Source organism: Sorex araneus, chromosome 8, assembly GCF_027595985.1.
Source record: "Sorex araneus isolate mSorAra2 chromosome 8, mSorAra2.pri, whole genome shotgun sequence".
NCBI lineage: Eukaryota > Metazoa > Chordata > Mammalia > Eulipotyphla > Soricidae > Sorex > Sorex araneus.
This window is the reverse complement of record NC_073309.1, coordinates 62,260,357-62,280,447: the sequence shown is the minus strand read 5'-3', so window position 1 is coordinate 62,280,447 and position 20,091 is coordinate 62,260,357. Positions and strand designations below refer to the sequence as shown.

At 36.6% G+C, this 20,091-nt stretch overlaps 1 protein-coding gene across 1 annotated transcript in view; it reads right to left on the bottom strand.

The window, feature by feature from the left end:
* Positions 1 to 7,397: 7,397 nt before the first annotated feature.
* Positions 7,398 to 20,091, bottom strand: part of COL11A1 (collagen type XI alpha 1 chain) — a 214,953-nt gene continuing 202,259 nt past the window's right edge. The window contains exons 60-67 of the mRNA XM_004614663.2: positions 19,996 to 20,049; positions 19,852 to 19,887; positions 19,708 to 19,761; positions 19,256 to 19,505; positions 16,580 to 16,692; positions 15,133 to 15,201; positions 12,453 to 12,686; positions 7,398 to 9,050 (exon numbers count right to left, since the gene is read on the bottom strand). Coding sequence (XP_004614720.1) covers positions 8,904 to 9,050; positions 12,453 to 12,686; positions 15,133 to 15,201; positions 16,580 to 16,692; positions 19,256 to 19,505; positions 19,708 to 19,761; positions 19,852 to 19,887; positions 19,996 to 20,049 — 957 coding nt within the window. The 3' untranslated portion in view covers positions 7,398 to 8,903. The remainder of the gene's footprint in view (positions 9,051 to 12,452; positions 12,687 to 15,132; positions 15,202 to 16,579; positions 16,693 to 19,255; positions 19,506 to 19,707; positions 19,762 to 19,851; positions 19,888 to 19,995; positions 20,050 to 20,091) is intronic.

Sequence of the window (20,091 nt, the reverse complement as noted above, 5' to 3'; positions counted from 1 at the left end):
TAATGGACTTTTTTGGTATGATTTAACTAGTTCTTACCATCCCACATAGAATTAAATACAGAGAAGTGCATGTCATTTTAGGTAGATTTTTTCTTGTGTCTTATAAATACTAATATCTTGAGTGAGTCAAAATATAGCAGGCAAATATTTTATTTTCACAAGACTAGAACTCGATAGTAAACCAGGCCAGAAGATTTATTTTCTGTTAGTTTAATTTGTGCTGGAGGTTGTCACTAAAATAAGATTGAGACACATGGGTTTTTTTTTTTTTTGTAAGTTTTACAAAAGGCAAATCTTTACATTGCAGAAAGATTTGCAGTAACAAATCTTTTTAAAAACAAATCTAATTTATTTGTGGTAACATAAAATAGGAATCCATGTATTTGATGTAATTTTATGTAGAGTATTTGTAGGCAGCCATGTCATTATAGCATTTCATTATTGTTACATTTTTTATTTCTAAAATAATTTTAATTTGTACATTTGAAAGGAAAGTTAACAGTGGGTCTAAAACTCTTCTCACTCTGTTTTAACCCTCACCAATATTTACATGAATATTGACCAGTGGATTCACCTAATAAAACTAAATGACTATCCTGCAAGAGCTGCAATGCATCAATTACTAAGTTTGGAAAGCTTTTAGAGGACAATTTTCTGACAAATAATTTAATTGCAAAAGCCTCAAATGTCTGACTGCGCCAAAAAGTCTGTGTGAAATTTCCTCTACCCTTACTAACCATTATATAATCAGAATAAAGATTCTGGGGCTAACATGTGAGGAAACAGATGGCCTTCTCAGGCCATCCACTGTGGTGGCACTGTCTGGACACCCAAATGTTGCTTGGTCTAGCAGGGAACCAAGAAATGTTGGAGGATCAAAATCAGGCCACCCAGACGCATAACATGCGCTCTTCCCATGGTGTTATTTATCTTGCTTTCAAACATGTCATAGTAAGAGGAGATTTGAAACCTGTGTCTAATGAATGTGGATTTCAGGATATTTATATTGTTCATTCTACTCTTCCTGTTTATTATTTGTGACTCATTTGTAAAACGTGTGTTCTGTATCAACCAGTTCAATGTCTTGAATACAGTAATCATGCAATTCATATACGTATATATGCATCTCTGAGCTGGAGTGATAGTACAGCAGGTAGGGCGTTTGCCTTGCACACGGCCGACCCAGGTTGGATTCCTCCATCCCTCTTGGAGGTCCTGGCAAGCTACCAAGAGTATCTCGCCCGCACTGTAGAGCCTGGCAAGCTACCTGTGGCATATTCGATATGCCAAAAACAGTAGCAACAAGTTTCACAATGGAGACGTTACTGGTGCCCACTCCAGCAAATCAATGAGCAATGGGATGACAGTGATACTGTGATATATGCATCTCTATATATTTATTTACATTTTAATTTTTGATATAAGTGAAATGAAGTAGCATATGTGTCATAAATAGCATTTTAGGAATGAACATATGCTATGATAATGATAGTGATGTAGGCAGGTAGATAGGGAAAGGCCCCTGGCAATGAAACTTAGATTATCAAAGTCTCCGGGGAGGAGAATCCTGAGACTGACCCACCCTGTGGATACAGGAAACGGACCTGATAAGACCTTCAACAGACTCTGAGGACAATAGACCCCTCCCCAGGGGGTTCCCCAAAGAAGGCCATCACCACTCCCAACCTCCCTGGTAACCTACTTAGCAACGGACTTTTACCTGGGAAGAAGCCCCCACGTGGGGGCAGGTTGGAGAAACCCTATAAAGGCCACCTTGAACAAAGGAAGGGCGCGCATATGCTGCCTGAGCCCATGTGCTGCTTGTGCCATGTGGCCGAGCACATGTGTCGCCCGCATCTCCCCCTTGAGATGTGTACTTTCATGCTTTCGTGTCCAGTGCTAGGGTGTGTGTAGAGCTCTCTCCATCTTTGGAGGAGCCCGCGTTCTTTCTTGAGCGCGTTACTACTACTGGTTTTCCTTTTCCACTTATCCTTTCCTCCTTCCCTAAGACCTTCTAAATAAAATCTGCTACTTCACTGCTTGTCTACTCCTGAAATTCTTTTCCGCGAGCGAGACAAGAACCCAGTAACCCTGGGTCCTGGGTGTTTGAGGCGGTTGGAGAGAAAGTGACCGTCTTTCTCCTCCCCGCTTCACGAAAGTCACCTGTGGGGCCCACCGACATCAATAGCAGTAGTAGAAAAATCTAGAATAGCAGGAACTAGTTGTTTGGTGTTTATCTCTTAACATATTAGGTCAGAATGTCAGTATATTAGGTCATTAACTTACATATTTTACAGTTATTTACTATATGTAAGACTAATTACCTGAAGCTCATAAAACTAAAGCTTCAAAACACTTTCCTTCCTTCTTTCTTTCTTTCTTTTTTTTTTTTTTTTACTCACTTGTTTGAGCTACACCCAGAGGTGCTCAGGGCTTACTTCTGACTCTGGGCAGAATCACTGTTAGCAAGCTCAGGAACCATATAGCATACCAAGGATGGAACCCAAATCGGCCATGTGCCAGGGAAGCAGCCTATGACCTATACTGTCACTCCAGTCCCTTCGAGATACTTTTATAAATGCCCCTTATCTAAGATCTTGAAAGAGACCAACTCTCTCAAGGGGCCAGTATGATGGGCAAATTGGTTTAAGTGAGATTCCTTAACAACGGTCAGATAAGAACAAATCTACTCATCTTTTGAGGGGACGAGGGTTTGCACCACTGCCTGTGATGTTCAAACACTCTCCTGGCTCTGTGCTCAAGGCAAATCCTGATGTTACTCAGAGACTGTAGTGCCAGAGATTTGAACTAGGTTTGTCGATGTAGATACAGGCAAGGAACTTACTTTATATCCTGTCCTGTTCCTCTAACCCTTACCAACTCTTTTTTTGACACTGTTCCTTGTATTGGGTGATTTGGAGAGAGGCAGCAGGAAGATTTGTTTAGGGATTCACTTACTTGACCATTCTGGAATATATTTACCCAGTGGGAAATGATCATATGGCTGATAGGTATTATTTATGTATAATATGTTGGGGTCTCAGCAGCCAGTCTGAGACCCTGGCCAAATCCCCTGCCCTTAGAGACAGAAACAGGCTCTCTTCAAACAGGGCCCCAAGGCCCTGTGCCAGCACTCCGCCCTGGTCGAGGAGATAGTGGGATAAAACTTGAAAGTCACCGCTTGTCTGAGCTAAGCATACCCGGCCTTGGAAGGAGGGAACATAAATCATCAATTAACATCTGTAAAGGGCCTAGCAAAATGCTTTCTTCAGAGCTGATAACCAGGTGTCCATCCCACCCACTCCTCCCTAAAATTTCTTCTTTAAATATTGGTATGTGAGCTCAATAAAATGAGAGTTGTGTTGACCTCCAACTCTCCCCTCTCTGCGTGGTTCTTTCTCGATGGCGGCGGTAGGGTGGCCGCGGTGCGCAGGGGGGCAGGGCAGAGGCTTCTTCCCTTCCCACTCCCTCTCCTATAGGGAGTAAGTCCGGTGGCTGGGGGATCTTACTCCAGTTTGCCGGGGTCTAATGGCCAGGACCCTGACAATAATAAATATTAGTAATACTGGTAAAGTATTTTAAGATGAGTAAAAGTTACAAGACCAGGATTTGCTCTGTGGTATGCATGTAATTGAATGGTGCCCAGAACCTGGTCTACTGGTAATGGAGAACTAAGAAGATAGAGTCAGAATGCAGTGCAGAAAATTTTCACAGATTTATAGTGCTTTATGAAAAAAATATAATAGGGTTCTTGCTAAAAGTAAACTAAGCATTTGAAATGCTGATGATAAAATGTGAAAATTTATTACAATATGGACTTATATAGCACATTGGAAAAGTTCTTTCCTATAGAAAGTTAAATTACAAAACTTTCACAAAATGAGGACCCTGAGATTGCAAGAAAAATTTATAGAATAATTTATAAAATTATAAATATAAATTTACAATATATAATCTAATATAAAATGTATAATATAAAAAATAAAAATTTATAAAATAATTTATAAATTTATAAATATATAGGATTTAAGATTTACTATAGTATTTCAAAGAGAATAAAAGCACTGATACTTTCCTGAGTTTGCTAAGCCTTTGGTATGGTCCATTTTGAAGGGTTAAAGTTTACTCATTTTAAGTTGTAATTTTTGCAATTTGGCATTTTGAAAATTTGCATTATTCTATTTTAAAAAAAACAATGCAAAATTTAATGTCAATTTTGTTCTCCATATGGAGACATTACTGGTGCCCACACGAGCAAATTTATGAAGAAAAGTATGACAGTGATAGTGATAGTGATACTTGCATACATTTTGCCTTTGGATCATATATTCAGTGCTCAGGGGCTATTCCCAGTTCTTCACGTTTGGTGGTGCTCAGGGGACCAAATAATACTGGGAACCAAGCCTTAATCTCTCACATGCAAAGCGTGTATTACATTCTTTGAGTCATCTCCATATGAATTATTTAATCAACTACCAAGGAATAACAACAAAAACTCTGGTGTTAGACCAAAGAACAGATGCATACACGGAAGGACTAGAAGACGATATGTACATAGTTATGTATGCATTCATTGTTTTGTACCAAAAGTGCTCTTATCTTTTTTTAAGTGAACAAATAATACAGCTTTTCCACTGTAAAAAACTTCTACCAGGGGACAATGGGGGAGGGGGAAGGGGGGAGGAGAATTCTCCCCATTGGCCACCCGGGTTTTCAGGGGTCGGTCCCAGGCTGCTCGTCCAATCGGGCAGCCCAGGCCATGGGGAGAGAAAAGAGTAAAGGAGGGCGAAGCCAGTTGATTGATCAGTTGCCGTTTATTCCATTCTTTCCACGCCTCTGTTCCAGTCTCTCTGAGCCCCCCATTTCACCCTCTCTCTTCTCTCTTTCCCAGCACTCTTCCTTCCTAGCTCCTCACTCCTTGATCCCAGCTCTCTGGATTCTGCTCCTTTTCTTCACTAGTCTCTCTTCCTTTCTTATCTCTCCCCACCTTGCCCTCTAGGCTACAGAGTCAGGTAGCAAAATCAACATAAGAAAGCCCTTCCTGAGGTCCCACCAGGTTAAAAGGAAACTCCATTTAGGGGCATTCCAAAGCACTTCCTGACTGCCACAGGCAAAATACCTCTTGTATTTTTCTCCTTTCCTCAGTCCAAAAACTCAATCAACATCTTAGTACTAGTTATTTTGTATGGACACAGTAAGAGATACATAGAGGCTTGTAGGGCAGCTCTCCTAGGAACATCTTGCCACAGACTCAGACTATAGTGCTCAGGCCAGATTAATCATTCCTAAACCTAGCAAGGTCCAAATCTTGTTATTACTTTTTGGATCATGACAGCATTTGTCCATGACCAAACTCTTAACTTACAGTTAAGCATTAGGTGCTTTGGCCAGGCCCACCTCAATGCCAGGGTAGCACATAACTCACCACTTGCCCTGGGTCTGTCCCGTCCCTCGTCGGGACCCTGCGTTTGGGGGTGCTAGGAAGTAAGGGCAGCTGAGGCTTAGGTTGAGAGAACAGATGCCCAGGAGGAAAATATGTAGAGTCAAATGACTCCCAGGTTACAAAAGCATAGCATTTACTACAGCATTTACTATCTTCCTGTGCCCATACAAAAGGACATGGCTCTGAATAAACTATGCAAAGGACTCAAGGAAAAGATAAAAAGAATATTTATAAGCCAACAGAACACAAAGAAAGAAGTTACAAATAAACACAGAGGAATGGGAGCACTGTGATGGGAACAAGCCAATAAACCTAAACTACCTGAGGCTATGTTATCCTACACTTCACTGCAGGCTAATATATAAAATATTCTTATTGATAAAAATTCACTATTTTTTTGCAATTATCATTCTCATTATTTGCTTTTGAGGCTACACCAGTAATGCTCATACTTACTTTATTCCTGGCTCTGAACTCAAGAATCACTCCTGGCCGTGAGCTGGGGAACATATGGGATGCTGGAGATTGAGCCCTGGTAGACTGTGTGCAAGGCAAGAGCCCTACCTGCGGTACTATCTCTCCATCTCTCCGAACTGAATTTTTGGCTTAAGGATCCTTCCTAGAAAAAAAGTATGAGGGGCTAGTGATATGCAACAGCAGGCAGAATGCTTGCCTTGATGAAGATGATGTGGGTTTGATTTCCAGCACCAAATATGGTCTCCCAAGCTTTGCCAAGTGTGATTCCTGAGTGCAGAGCCAGGGGTAAGACCTGAGCACTACTTAAACACCAAAGCAGAAAAACAAAAACAAACCCCAGGATCTGGAACAGCCTCGCACAACATGGCCCCTTTGCTCTTAAAGACTATGATCCGGGAGGTCTACTAGCCCATTTTGGCACCCCGGGGCTTCTTTTGGAAATGCATCTAGACTGTGAACTGAGCTAAAATAACAGAAATCCAAAACCAGTAGCCGCGCGAGTTCATATAATCTTCATTCTCAGCAATGGAAGACAAATTATCAAATGATGCCTTTTCTGCAGGTTTGATTGTTGGGGGAAAATTCCAAATAATAATAGTGAGTTCTCTGCTGAAATATTGAATGTATTCAAAATATAGTGAGAATACAGTGAAGATCATTAGCCACTCAGGTGGGAGAGTGGGTGTGGGAGGGGGGTATTTTGGGGTTCTTGGTGGTGGAGCATGTGCACTGGTGAAGGGATGGGGGTTTGATCATTATATGACTGAGACTTAAACCTGAAAGCTTTATAACTTTTGTCACGGCGATTCAATAAAATAAAAATTAAAAATTAATTAATTAATTAATTAAAAAAATAAAACTCTTCAAGCAACTAAAAAAAAAACCCAAAGCCACACAATATGAGTATATTTATGGTTTAGAGAATGTGTTGCTTTTGAGTGGGTGTGGGCTTGGGATTGGTGCTCTGAAGGCTAATCTTGGGTCTGGGTTCAGAAGTGTCCTTGGAAGTGATTAGGGGAGCTTGTTGATAAGGTCTTAACCAGGGTCAGCTGGATGCAAGGCACCCATCTTAACTGCTGTTATCTCTCTGTTTCCAAAGACTGTGTTTCAAGTAACAAGTTAAGGAAATATTTCTAATATTAAAATTATAAACATTTGAAAATATAAAATTTTAACTATAAAGTGTGTTTCAGAAATTTTAAGTATAATATAACTTATTTTTAAAATGAATAAATAAATCATCAATAAATTGTCAACCTGTATTTATTATTTTAGACATGTCTAGTTTAAACAACATATCTCTCAAATATATCTTTCAAGTAATATGCTCATTTCAAAGTGTAAAACTGTTCTATTCTGGATGGTCAAGTATCAAATTGAAAGCATTTTCTGAAATAAAGGATAATTTGGAAGCTACTTAAGAAAGAGAATGACCAATCCAGTTAAACAACGTTTGAGTTTATTTATATGATTCATATCTGCCTTCTTGAAAGGACATATACAAACTCGATTTCAAAATTAAAGAACTTTCGAATGACAAACGTTCACGTTTTACTGTCAATATTACAGGTATGCTCATTTTTGGTGAATAGTTATCAGTTGAAACTGTACCAGTTGGAATCTATAATCAAATTAATTTATCACTTCAAAAAAAGAAATAATTAAACATTCATCTTCAAATCTTACATATATTATTTAAATAGATACAAAGATCAATTTAATAGTTTAAAATATTATTGCTATTCCCTGAAAGAAAATACCTTGGTCAAAATAAATGTTTTGATTATTTTCAAAATGTATGACTCTTTAAATAAGCACTGTTAGTGACAGTACACCATATATTATTCAGCAATGAAGGTACGTCAGATAATGTATATAATATTATGTTGAAAGAAAGATGTATAACTTGTTGGGAAGTTGCAGGTTAAATATTTTAGATTATTATAAAATGCAACTTAGAATCAAATTGAAGAACTTGGTGGATTAAAATAAAACACTGAACAAATTCATAAATAACCTCTAAGTTTCCATCTTTTAATATTAATCTGTATGACTGAAGCATGCTGACAGTAGCAAGCTATCAAAAACGTGTACATATGATTATTTGATGGAATCATAAATGTATCAAATGGCTTCTCATATACAATTCCCTGTCCATTTATACAAGTATCCTGTGATATCCTGGACTCTGAAAAGAAAACTTTGAGGTATAGCATTAAATATAACATTAAAATGCATGGTATTTTTGGCTGAAGTTCAGCAAAGCTAATGTCAGTAGAGAAGTGTTGACCGGGATGCTTCCAAAGTCTTCCAGATTTATGCCCTCTGAGAAATTTGTTGGAGACATCAAATAATTCAACTCTTCAACATCAATATATACAAAGGCGCTTTATTATTAATCAAAGAAAGGGAATTAGAATCATCAGAAATTATTTTTAATAATACATATATTTATTGCCATCATAGTTCTGCAATTGTCATAAAATTAAAGTCAGATGAATTCAGAAACATGTGCAAGTTTGAGACATGGACACAGATAACAGTATAGAACTGTACATAAAATAATTACAATTTATTAAACACACTGTTTTAGCACATCCATAATGGATGGAAATGAGCACCATACCTTTTATGAATATATATTTTTTCTTTTTTTCTCTACAGCACCAAAGAAATCCAAATAGAAAAAAGGATGAATTAAAAACTAGACTTCAAGAATTAGTTCCTTTTCCATCTCAGCCACACTACCTTATATTTTTCTTGATTTTCAAAGCTTTTATAATATCACATAGCTCCCACAAGAGCATTGATATTCCCTAATACCTATATATACACATAGATATGTATATACATATCTATGTATATATATATGTAGCAAGTTGTTTTCTATACCATTCTTATTTAAACCTTGCATGTGGCATAAAATGGATTGGTGGCACCAAAGTATATTTTCTGTTGAATTCATATTTTCTTTGTCCTAATCTCAGCCAAGAAAACAAACAGCACCAACTTCAAATCCAAACTTTTGATTCTGATCACCAAAGTCATTGATCATTACATCGACTATAGGTACTTGATCAATTTTTGGTGTGTTGATTTCAATCACAGTCTTTTCATATCCTTTTCTGGACTGTAAATGAAGCAGAAAAATAAGTTAATCATTTGATTTTTTTAACATGCTTTTTCTTTAACTTCCTTAATCCTTTACCCTAAAGGGGTAAAGATAAAATATAAGAGTAGAAATTCAAATTTATCTTTGTGTGGTAACTGACACCTTTTATTTTTCTGGCTGTAATAATTCTAAATTTGAATTGATGGAAATTGCAATTCATATTTAGATTTAATTCACCTACTACAAGAACAACAGGATGACAGTGCTATAGTGCTACTACAATATTCTAATATAATGTCCAAGAGAAAAAGATACAAACTGATAGTTGAAATAAAAATTGATACTGCATAATACCCATAAATAAGTAATATATTTGTATGTATGTATAGTAAAATTTTCTGTAAAAAGTAAATATAGCATAAAAATTTTAAAACTGGAGATAAAATAAAAGCACCATTTATTAAAATAGGAAATAATTATTCATACTTTACAATTGGAAAACCATTTTAAAACATTTATCCTTTGATTTGTTTTACTTGTTTTTGCATTTTGTTTGGAGGTCACACCTAGTCATGCTCAGGACCTACTTCTGACTGTGGTTGCTTCCAGATGTGTTTAAAAAAAACACTCCATGTCACGGAGCGAAACTAATCAAAGTATCCATACACAAAATATATGTTCCAGGTCTGTGGTCTATCTTCCTCGCCCTTGTTTGGTTTATCATATATATATATATATAAATTTTATTTAATCACCCTGAGATAGTTACAAGCTCTCATGTTTGGGTTATAATCACACAATGATCAGACATCCATCCCTCCACCAGTGAACATTCTCCATCACCAATATCCCGGGTATACCCCCCCTTTCCAGCCCTCCCCCTGCCTCCATGGCAGACAATATTCCCCATACTCTCTCTGTACTTTTGGGCATTATGGCTTGCAACACAGACACTGAAAGTTCATCATATTTGGTCCATTATATACTTTCGGCACACATCTCCCATCTTGACTGATTCTTCCAGCTATCATCATTTTCTTAGTGATCTCTTCTCTATTCCATCTGCCTTCCCCCCTCCGTTCACGAAGCAGGCTTCCAGCTATGGGGCAATCCTCCTGGCCCTTGTATCTACTGCCCTTGGGTGTTAACCTCATGTGATGTTATTCTATACTCCACAAATGAGTGCAGTCCTGCTATGTCTGTCCCTTTCTTTCCGACTCATTTCACTTAGCATGATACTCTCCATGTCTATCTTTTTATAAGCAAATTTCATGACTTCACCTCTCCTAACAGCTGCATAGTATTCCACTGTGTAGATGTACCAAAGTTTCTTTAACCAATCATCTGTTCTAGGGCACTTTAAAGATGAAATAGCACTGACCATTCAAGTGGAAGTAAACATAAACAAATGGGACTACATCAAACTAAGAAGCTTCTGCACTTCCAAAGAAACAGTGACCAACATACAGAAAGAGCCCACAGTATGGGAAATAATATTTACCCCATACCCATCTGATAGGGGATTAATATCCAGGATATACAAGACACTAGTAGAACTGTACAAGAAAAATCCTCCAACCCCATCAAAATACAGGGAGAAGAAACGAACAGATGTTTCCTCAAAAAAGAAATACAAATGGCCAAAAGGCACATGAAAAAATGCTTCACACTGCTAGTTATCAGAAAGATTCAAATCAAAACAACAATGAAATATCATCTCACACCACAGAGACTGGCACACATTCAAAAGAACAAAAGCAACCAGTGCTGGCGTGGATGTGGGGAGAAAGGGACACTTTCACTGTTGGTGGGAATGCTGATTGGTCCAGCCTTTCTGGAAAACAATATGGACAGTCCTTCAAAAACTAGAAATTGAGCTTCCCTATGACCCCACAATACCACTTCTGGGAATATATCCCGAGGATGCTTTATCATCTCTTAAAGTTTGACTTGTGGTCTCTTACTGAAGGGATGAGCCGGTTTATTTGTAATTGTGATTTCTTTTTAGTGGTCAACACTTAGTCAAATAGTGAACATTCTTTGTACTCTAAGGATCACTTTCTTAAATGGAACTTTCTCTTGTGTGAGTGAGATAGTTCTACAGGAAAAAGGGTGCCTGAGAGACAGTACAGCAGGGAAGGAGCTTGTCCACCCAGGTTCGATTCTTAGCACCCTGAGAATACCAGAATGATTTTGGAATTCAGAACAGGCAGAAAGTCCTGAGCATTGTGGATCTGGCTGCAAAACATTGCACTGTAGCACTGTCATCCCATTGTTCATCAATTTGCTGGAGCGGGCACCAGTAATGTCTCCATTGTGAGACTTGTTACTGTTTTTGACATATTGAATATGCCACAGGTAGCTTTCCAGGCTCTGCCATGTGGGTGGGATACTCTCGGTAGCTTGCCGGGCTCTCCGAGAGGGATGGAGGAATCAACCCGGTCAGCTGCGTGCAAGGCAAAGGCCCTACCAGCTGTGCTATCACTCCAGTTCAGCCCCAAAACAAACAAAAAAGGTAGAAATGATTGTAGCCTCTTAACTTGGTGGAGCACAGCACCAATTAGTGAGCAACACACCATAAGTGAGAGAAAGATCCTCCTGTTTCTCAGTCTTTTTCCAATAGTGATTCCTTTCCTGTGACCCTGGTCCTACTGGATTCCTGTAGCCTCATCATGTGTCCACTGACCTCCCATGTACACAGTTTTCACTTCTGGCCAACTTGAAATATCCTCAGAGCCCACATGGTACCCTACAGCCTTTGTTTGAGAAACAGTGACCTGAGATATAAATAATGATTTCTTTAGCTGTAAAATTTGAACCATGTAAGGAGGAACAAGGGAAAATGATTTTTGATGTAACCAGTTGTAATACTGTTTAAATGTCACACATAATTTCATAAAATAAAGCAAGATTTAGAATACCTTATTTTTTAAGTCTTTAAATATGTACTTATCTCTATAATTTCAGGTTTTTCTGAGTATTGGTGTGTGTATATGTATATATGTGTATGTATGTGTGTTTGTGTGTGTGGAGGGAGGGTGTTCATAATGCTAGTGGTTTCTAATATAACACGTTTGAATATTTCAGTGGCTTTTGTTTTTTTTTTTTTTTGTTTGCTGGTTTGGCTCGTTGTTGGTTGGTTGTTGTATTTTGCGCTACACCCAGTGGTTCTCAGGGATTATTCTTGGCTCTGTACTCCTGGCTAGTACAAGGGACCATGTGGGACTCCCAGGATTGAACCCAGGTCTACTGCATGCAAGAAAAATGTCTTATCTTTCCAGCCCCTGAATAGTTCCATTTAAGCATCCAACTTAGTAACAGCAGACATCTTTCTTGAAACCAATTGTATTCAGCACTAAACTGAGAGTGGTCCTTGCCCCATGCACCTCTATTAACTCAAGCAATAGAGATGATACTTACAGCACAGCCATCATATAATGCTTTGATGTAAGGGCTGTTATCATAGGACATCTCCTCATCATTCGATCCCAGAAATCTAAGAGCTTTGTCATAACTTCCTGTTAACGCATCATACCAGGCTGCTGACTGATGACAGTTGTAGGTGAAATTTTGCCGTGCGGAGGCAGTCAGCAGTTTCAGGAATGTCATTTGCACCATATTAATAGAATTGCCTTCAATATCCAAGTATGAAAGCTGAGAATTAAAGAATAAAACGACATGTAAAGATGCTTTTCTTCTTTTATGTTACAAAACAATAAAGCCAAAAGTCAAGAATTGGTTACGGAGACAATGAAAGTAGAAAATAAAAAAAGAAAGAAAAACACTAGTGAAAATGAACTGTAATCCCAGAAGCAGGAAGATGAATCAACAATCCACTTGAACTTAATGAAAATGTGCACTGAATGTTAGAAGACTCAGACAGGAGTTCATAAAACCAGAATTGTATTCCACCTGAATTAATGCATGCACTACTTACCTTTGATTAAATACTCTATTTTCTATGCTGTAGTTTCCTAACATTGCAAAAATCACCAAAAAACACAGCTTTCAAACATATTTCATTTTTGGTTATTTTTCAATTTTTTTAGATCTATTTTGTTGGGTGTTGGACCCTCTCAGGCAGTACTCAAAAGGCATAGGGACTGAGTTTCCCTCTGATACTCAGACAGCAAGTACTTAACATCAGCACTAACACTCAAGCCCTGGCCAAACTTTATAGACATTTCTGCAATTTCTTTTTGTAGCCATATTTTTACATGGTGTTTTCAATACTTTCATTTTCAGCACAGAACTGCCTATATGTTCATTTCAGGATGGTAAGGTTATTCATCGTTATATCACCTACTCTAAGAAAAATACAAATACAATGAAGTGATTATTGAGTCACCAAATTCATATTCTGTACTGAAAGCAAGAAAAAGTACTAATTGAAATCTATTATAAACCATATATTCAATAAAATTTATAATTGTTGTATTGAATATAATTGAAATATAAGGGCATGAAACATAAGGACATTATAAATATTAAATACCTAGATTTAAAATAATTAAGAACGTCTTCTAAATTATAGATTAAGTCATTGCAAATACAGCTAATATGACTTTCATTTTTGAAATAAATTTTGTTACATTTTCCTGATGAACAGCACAGACGATAAGGATTATTATGAGGTTGAAGGAAAAAAAATTGGGGGGAAGTTTCCCTACCAAAATAAAAGAACATTAAAAATAAATCTAAACATTCTCTGTGTGTGTTTTTAGCATGTACAGGGATAGATATGTAAAATGGGGGTCAGGGAGAAAACTTAGTGGTCAGGGGCATGTGTAGAGACCCACATTCAATATTGAACTCTGCATGGCCCTCAAGCAGTATCAATATTGTTCTGGAAGCCTCACACATAGTCAGGGTGGCTCTGGAGACACTCAGTAAGTACCACCAGGATCCAGGACCCAGAAAATATCCTGGTGCCCAGAAATGAACCCATTTGGTTTTGCCTCAATAGACCAAGTATCATCAGAGCTGGCCTATGGGCCTCCAAGGAATTGTTCTGAACGTTTCGTTTTTTTTTTTTTTTAAAGATGAAAAAATGTAGATAGATATTTTGATATATAACTTGCAGACTGAGGTAAATAATTGTATCCAGTGGACAATTTTGCAAGTAGTTATTAATAGCATATACAGGTTTCTATAGGAAAAATCACTCCATAAAATGCCATTAATAGAAAATAATAGCTTTGAAAATAACATGGAAATTGAGTAATTATTTGGATAAGGAAGAAATTTTCATTTGAGTACATTTTTCTGGTGAAGCAAGCTAGTTTTTATTGAAACTTACTTAGAAAGATGTGAGGAAAGAGAATGAGAGGAAGTAGATGTTCAGGAGATAAACCGTTTCTCCGGAGTGTAAAAGCAAAGACATAGAGAACAAGAAAGGCAGGTAAGTGAAGGGAGAACATGAGCATGAAGATCAAGCCTCATTTGAGTGCATTTAATTAAAATTATTCACCACATATATTTTAAAATGTTTTTAAACCCAAACTGGGTTGTGGTATCTGATAATAAAATATCTAAAAATTAATTATAGCTAACTAGCAATTGTACAGAAATATTAAAGCGAACTTGTGCTATAATAAAAACAAATGAACCAGTGGGTCAGTTCACATTATTTTCAAATGAAGCGATTAGAAAAACATTTCATGTTCCAAAGTTCTAATTAAAATGGAGCACACAGAATATATGTAGGCTTCAAGAACAAAACAAAATGATTATAGACACAATAAATATATATTATATTCTCTATACCTGACATTTATAACAATCTCATTTTTATTATTCCCCTTTCTGCATGAAATTCTTATTTTACTTGATCATAATATATTAGTAACAATATATTTTAATTTATTTTGATTCAAACATTTTAGGCTTCTCTAAAAATGAAAATATTCTAAAATATAGAGATGGATCTTATATATGTGTGTAGATACACACATATTGTTTCCATGATTCATCTATATCTTTTGGAACATATACATATATATATGTATATATATACATATACATATATATATATACAAATCTGGGGTACACTTCACTTATAAATTTAAGACAAACCATCATTATGAGGTAACTAACATACCAGTTTTCCTCTCTTAAATTCACTAAACCAGCTTCCCGGTTTCTCCTTTGGCCATGATGAAATTCTTACCTATTACAAGGGAACAGGAAAATTAGAAAGTAAGCCAATATGGACTGGATTATTTTTTATTCACCAGAAATTTCCAGTAAGACGCCATGCCAGAGAGCTTTAAAAATGGCACCAACACTGGACTGTGTAGATTAAGCAGCAAAATTTGACACAGATCCTTTGAATTCAACTTACTGACGATTGAGACATTTTCCCCCTAATTTCTGCCTCAAAAAGAAAACCAGCATGGAAAGTGTGGGGGATGAATGGGGAGAAAGGTCGGTGATAGTACTGGAATTTTTAGATAATTTTGTAAAAAGCTCACCCCCACTGAGGGTTCTAGAGTCATGAAGGATCTTAAAATCCTGAGAGTATGGAACAAAATCTAAGGATGGGAAATTAGAAAAGTCATTTGCAGGAAGCAAATCTAATTATTTATTACTGGGAAGAATATCAGGAACCTTTTATAGAATCCACATTATTGTCTCAATTTGAAATGATTAGTAAAATATAAGGGTATATATGACCTAACTACAGGAATTTGAATAATCTGTGCAACTGGAAGCATTTGACATTTCTCCCAACTTCGTTTGGAGCAAAAGGAACTTGGTTAGTGCTTACTACCTGCCAAGAAGATAGTTGGGAAACAGCTGCTGCATTTTCTTTTCCTATTATTTATACTTTACAATCTCAACTTCTCTCCCAAAGAGAGTAGCTAACCCAAAGGTAGCTTTTTGGTATACTTTAAGGAATTACTTTCTTCCTATATGCACACCTCATTGACTAAAAAGAGTTGATGTAATTTATTAAAAGAACAAAAGTAAAAACAACACATTCCAACAATCAAATGTTGGAATTATAATCAAGCCAGTGAAAAATCCTTCCATATATTAATGATAAGCAGTTAATTTTAAAAGAAAAATTGTAAACATTCATACTGCTAGGTAAAAATAAAAGTATTTAAGGAGACCATAATCATTTAATAAATATTGAAGTTCAAGAATACTTTCATGGAAGAATGAATTCTTCACAAAATTGCACATTTTCAGAATAATATACAGCTGTGAATTCTATCATATGGTAATTGCAAAGAAGAATACTATACATGCACTAAAATTTGAGAATCAGCTGTGCTGTACCATGGAAAGCTAGAAATCTTAGAGAGCAAGCAGGTGCCGAAAGGATTCATCCGGGTGAAAAATAAAGGAGAGAAGTATTTGTTAACTCTCTGTACCACTTCGGTGACTTATTCATGTTTATGCAAATAAAATGCTCTAATTACACTGTAAGAAAAGCAGATAAATGAAAATATGACAGTATAATTTTACTGTTTAGTTCAATATTGCAAAAACATGGCAGGAACTGTCAACAGCCAACACCAAAACAGATTGGTACTTACTCCCTCAGATTTTTTGTCTGGATAAATGCAAGTCTCGCCACCAGATGTGAAATTACAGTAAACTTTGAAGGAGTCCCCTGAGCAGCCTTGATTAGGGTCAATCCAATATTCACCTAAAAGTTTAAAAAAGTCATGTACGAATTTCCATATTAAAACTGAATGTATATATACATGTATATGTAACATTTTTGGAAATAGAAATAAGAAAAAAGAATATTAATAGATCTTTCTCCCATGATAGGGGCATATATTTGAATAACAAAAATGTGACCATTTGCTTTATTTGTATCAAATAATCTTTTACACTCTGCCTAGAAAACCTTCTCTTGTTTGTAGCATACCTATTATTTTTTTAGGTTTAACATTTAATATCATCTAATCAAACACTAACATTCAATTTGTAAGTTACATGCATAATAAAATCAAATATATTCAACTTTTAATAATACCCATATTCCACACTAAGTAATATAAGTATAATGACAAACATTTTTTTCTTGGACTCCTTTCTAGGATCATAGATAATTCATTTAGGGGTAGTATTTTCTTATCCTCATGGATCAGACTTCTGCATCACTTCACAAAAGGAAAAATATTATAGTAAATGTGCTCTTTCTTTGAATACTGAATACTTTATAAAATATACACACATATACATACAAGTATATACTTGTATAGTTTGTCCTTAATGTCATTATGTAAATATTATAGGAAACATTATCATATTAATAATCATAGTACTTAATTTGATATTTTTTTCTTTCTGGGCCAAACCTGGTGGTACTCAGGGCTAACTCATGGCTCTGCACTCAGGAATCACTTCTGGCAGTGCTCAGAGATCATATGGGATGCTAGAGATCAAATCTCGTTTGGCCACAAGCATAGCAAGAGCCCTACATGCTGTGATATTGCTCTGGCTTTTAATTTTAGATGCAAAGTGGGATAGAAAAAATATAATTTCATTTTTAAATTATTTTTTTGTTGTTGGTCTAACTTGCAGTTTATTCCAATCTTCTCTCTATACACTCTCCCGACCTCTCTACACCTTTCCGCCCTCTATACACTTTCTGCCTCTATCCACTTTCCCCCTCACCTCCTCTCCGAACCCCCATTTATTGATCATGGCCCTTCCAAAGGATTTTTAAATTATTTTTTAAATTGAGATCCATGGCTTATAATTTTATGAAAATTGTTTGATCAACAATACGGAATTTAGTAATTATTAGTGAGAAAAGAATTGGTGTATATTGATAATGATTACTTTGCTTTCTTCCTACCATCTTAATGCTGCCATTTTAAAAATTAATTTGAATTATGTAGAATCACTGGTTAAGAACTTTTAACATTTTTAAATATTTAAAAAAAATTGTCTTTAGGGTTTTTGTATGTGTGTGTGTGTGTGTGTGTGTGTGTGTGTGTGTGTGTGTGTGTGTGTGTTAGGGTCACCCCAGCATTGCTCAGGAGATATTTCTTGCTCTCCTAAGGAGTGACACCATGTACAATTACAGGGATCAAACTGTGGTTGGCCAGTGCCTTAAAACCTGTAGTGTCTCTCCTGAACTTTAACATTTAAAAAGATCTGTTTAGGCTAGTACTAGAATTCTTAAAAAATATAATGCTAATCTGCTTTATCTTTCACTGTTGCTCTATGTAATCAGAAAAAAGACCCTAATAGTCAATAAACTTCTACTATAGTAAGCAAAATTAAAATACATTATTTTACTGAAAAATTTATAGCTTTGTCTTTCTTCTGCTAATGAAATTATAAATGAAACAAAGTGAAATTATCAGGAAATATATACAAGGTTTTCTGAGGACAGAATAAATTTTATAACTATTGATACTAACAAATTATTCTTACTTGTAGATTAAAAACATAATTTTTCTAGCTACTTGTAAATTTAAATATTCTTTTCAACAAGTCTCTAACATGATACCTCAAATATGGCTTATAAATGATCTTTAATCATATTGAATTTGTTTATCCTAGTCATATATGGGTACGTACATAAAACCCATTCTATAATTTCTATTAAAACACAACATGCAGGGCTGGAGCGATAGCACAGTGGGTAGGGCGTTTTCCTTGCATGCGGCCGACCCGGGTTCGAGTCCCAGCATCCCATATGGTCCCCTGAGCACCGCCAGGGGTAATGTCTGAGTGCAGAGCCAGGAATTATCCCTGTGCATTGCCAGGTGTGACCCAAAAAGAAAAAAAAAAACAACAACATGCATTTGGGTAGGGCTGAAAAGACAATACAGTGAGCAGGATGCTTGTCTTACATGCTACTGCCCCATATTTAATCCTTGGCACCACATATGGTCCCCCAGCCCACCAAGAGTGATCCCTGAGTATTGCCAGATATGGCACAAACACACACAGACACACAGACACACACATAAACACACACAAAATGGATTTGTGTTACCATATTAATCCAAAAGTGATCCTGCCATAATTGAATAAAATCTTATTTAACAGAGACTTTTCTAAGCAGATCTTGAATTATGCAGTGTAAATTACTTTTTATGTCTACAAGATCAGAATTAATAAGCATTTGCTTTAGTTTTATTTGGAGACTCTATTAAACATTTAACTAGAATTAATGAGCTGACAAAGCACCTCAGTAACTTAGGAGCTGAGTACATTTGCTTTGTCATGTATTATTAACATACCATCTGGGAAGTCGGGATGACTGAGCTGCAGATCTTTGCAGGTCCGAGCTGGGTTGGTCTGAGTGCCCATTGGAAATTTCATATGTTCAATGTCTTGTTTCAGGGCATCGAGAGAACCAAATATTTCCTCCATCCCGTCTGAGTAGTCAAGAATATTATCGTTTGCATCTGCTTGCATGCTTTCAGCATGTCTTCTTGTTTTTTTTGGTGACAAAATCGGTAAAGGCTGAATGACTTCACCAGGTGGGCCCTGTAAAAAAGTGGATGGACACATAATTGTTTCTAAAGGCAAATTATTCCACAGATGCTAGTTATTACAGGCTACACCATGGCTAGAAGAACTTCTGAGTTAGCTTTTCCACATCATATCCTCAAAAAAATAAATGAGATAGATTAGAGACAGTCTCTAGATGCTAACTGCTGGAATGTCTCGCTTGGTACCATGAACTTACCGGAGGCCCTGGGGGCCCAGGAAGACCACCATCACCCTTCTGGCCAGCAGGTCCCTGTTAGAAAGAGAAAGGTCAAGATATAACAGAGAACAAAGGTTTTTGGTAGGTTTCACTGAAATATTCAAAAGGCAAAAGAACACTTACAGTAGAGCCTTTGTTACCCTTTGGACCTTGAGGACCCTAGAAAATGAAAAAGCAAAAAGTGCAGATTAAAAGGAGGAAGCTTTGTCTTAATTGTATTTGTAAGTTCAATACTACTCTAGGAAATTAGATTGTCTTTTTACTTACTGGTAAACCTGGAGGACCAGGAGGACCGATAGGACCAGCAGGCCCTGGAATTCCCTGTAAAAAGAGCCACATAATCAGTCTTCATTTGTGTATTTG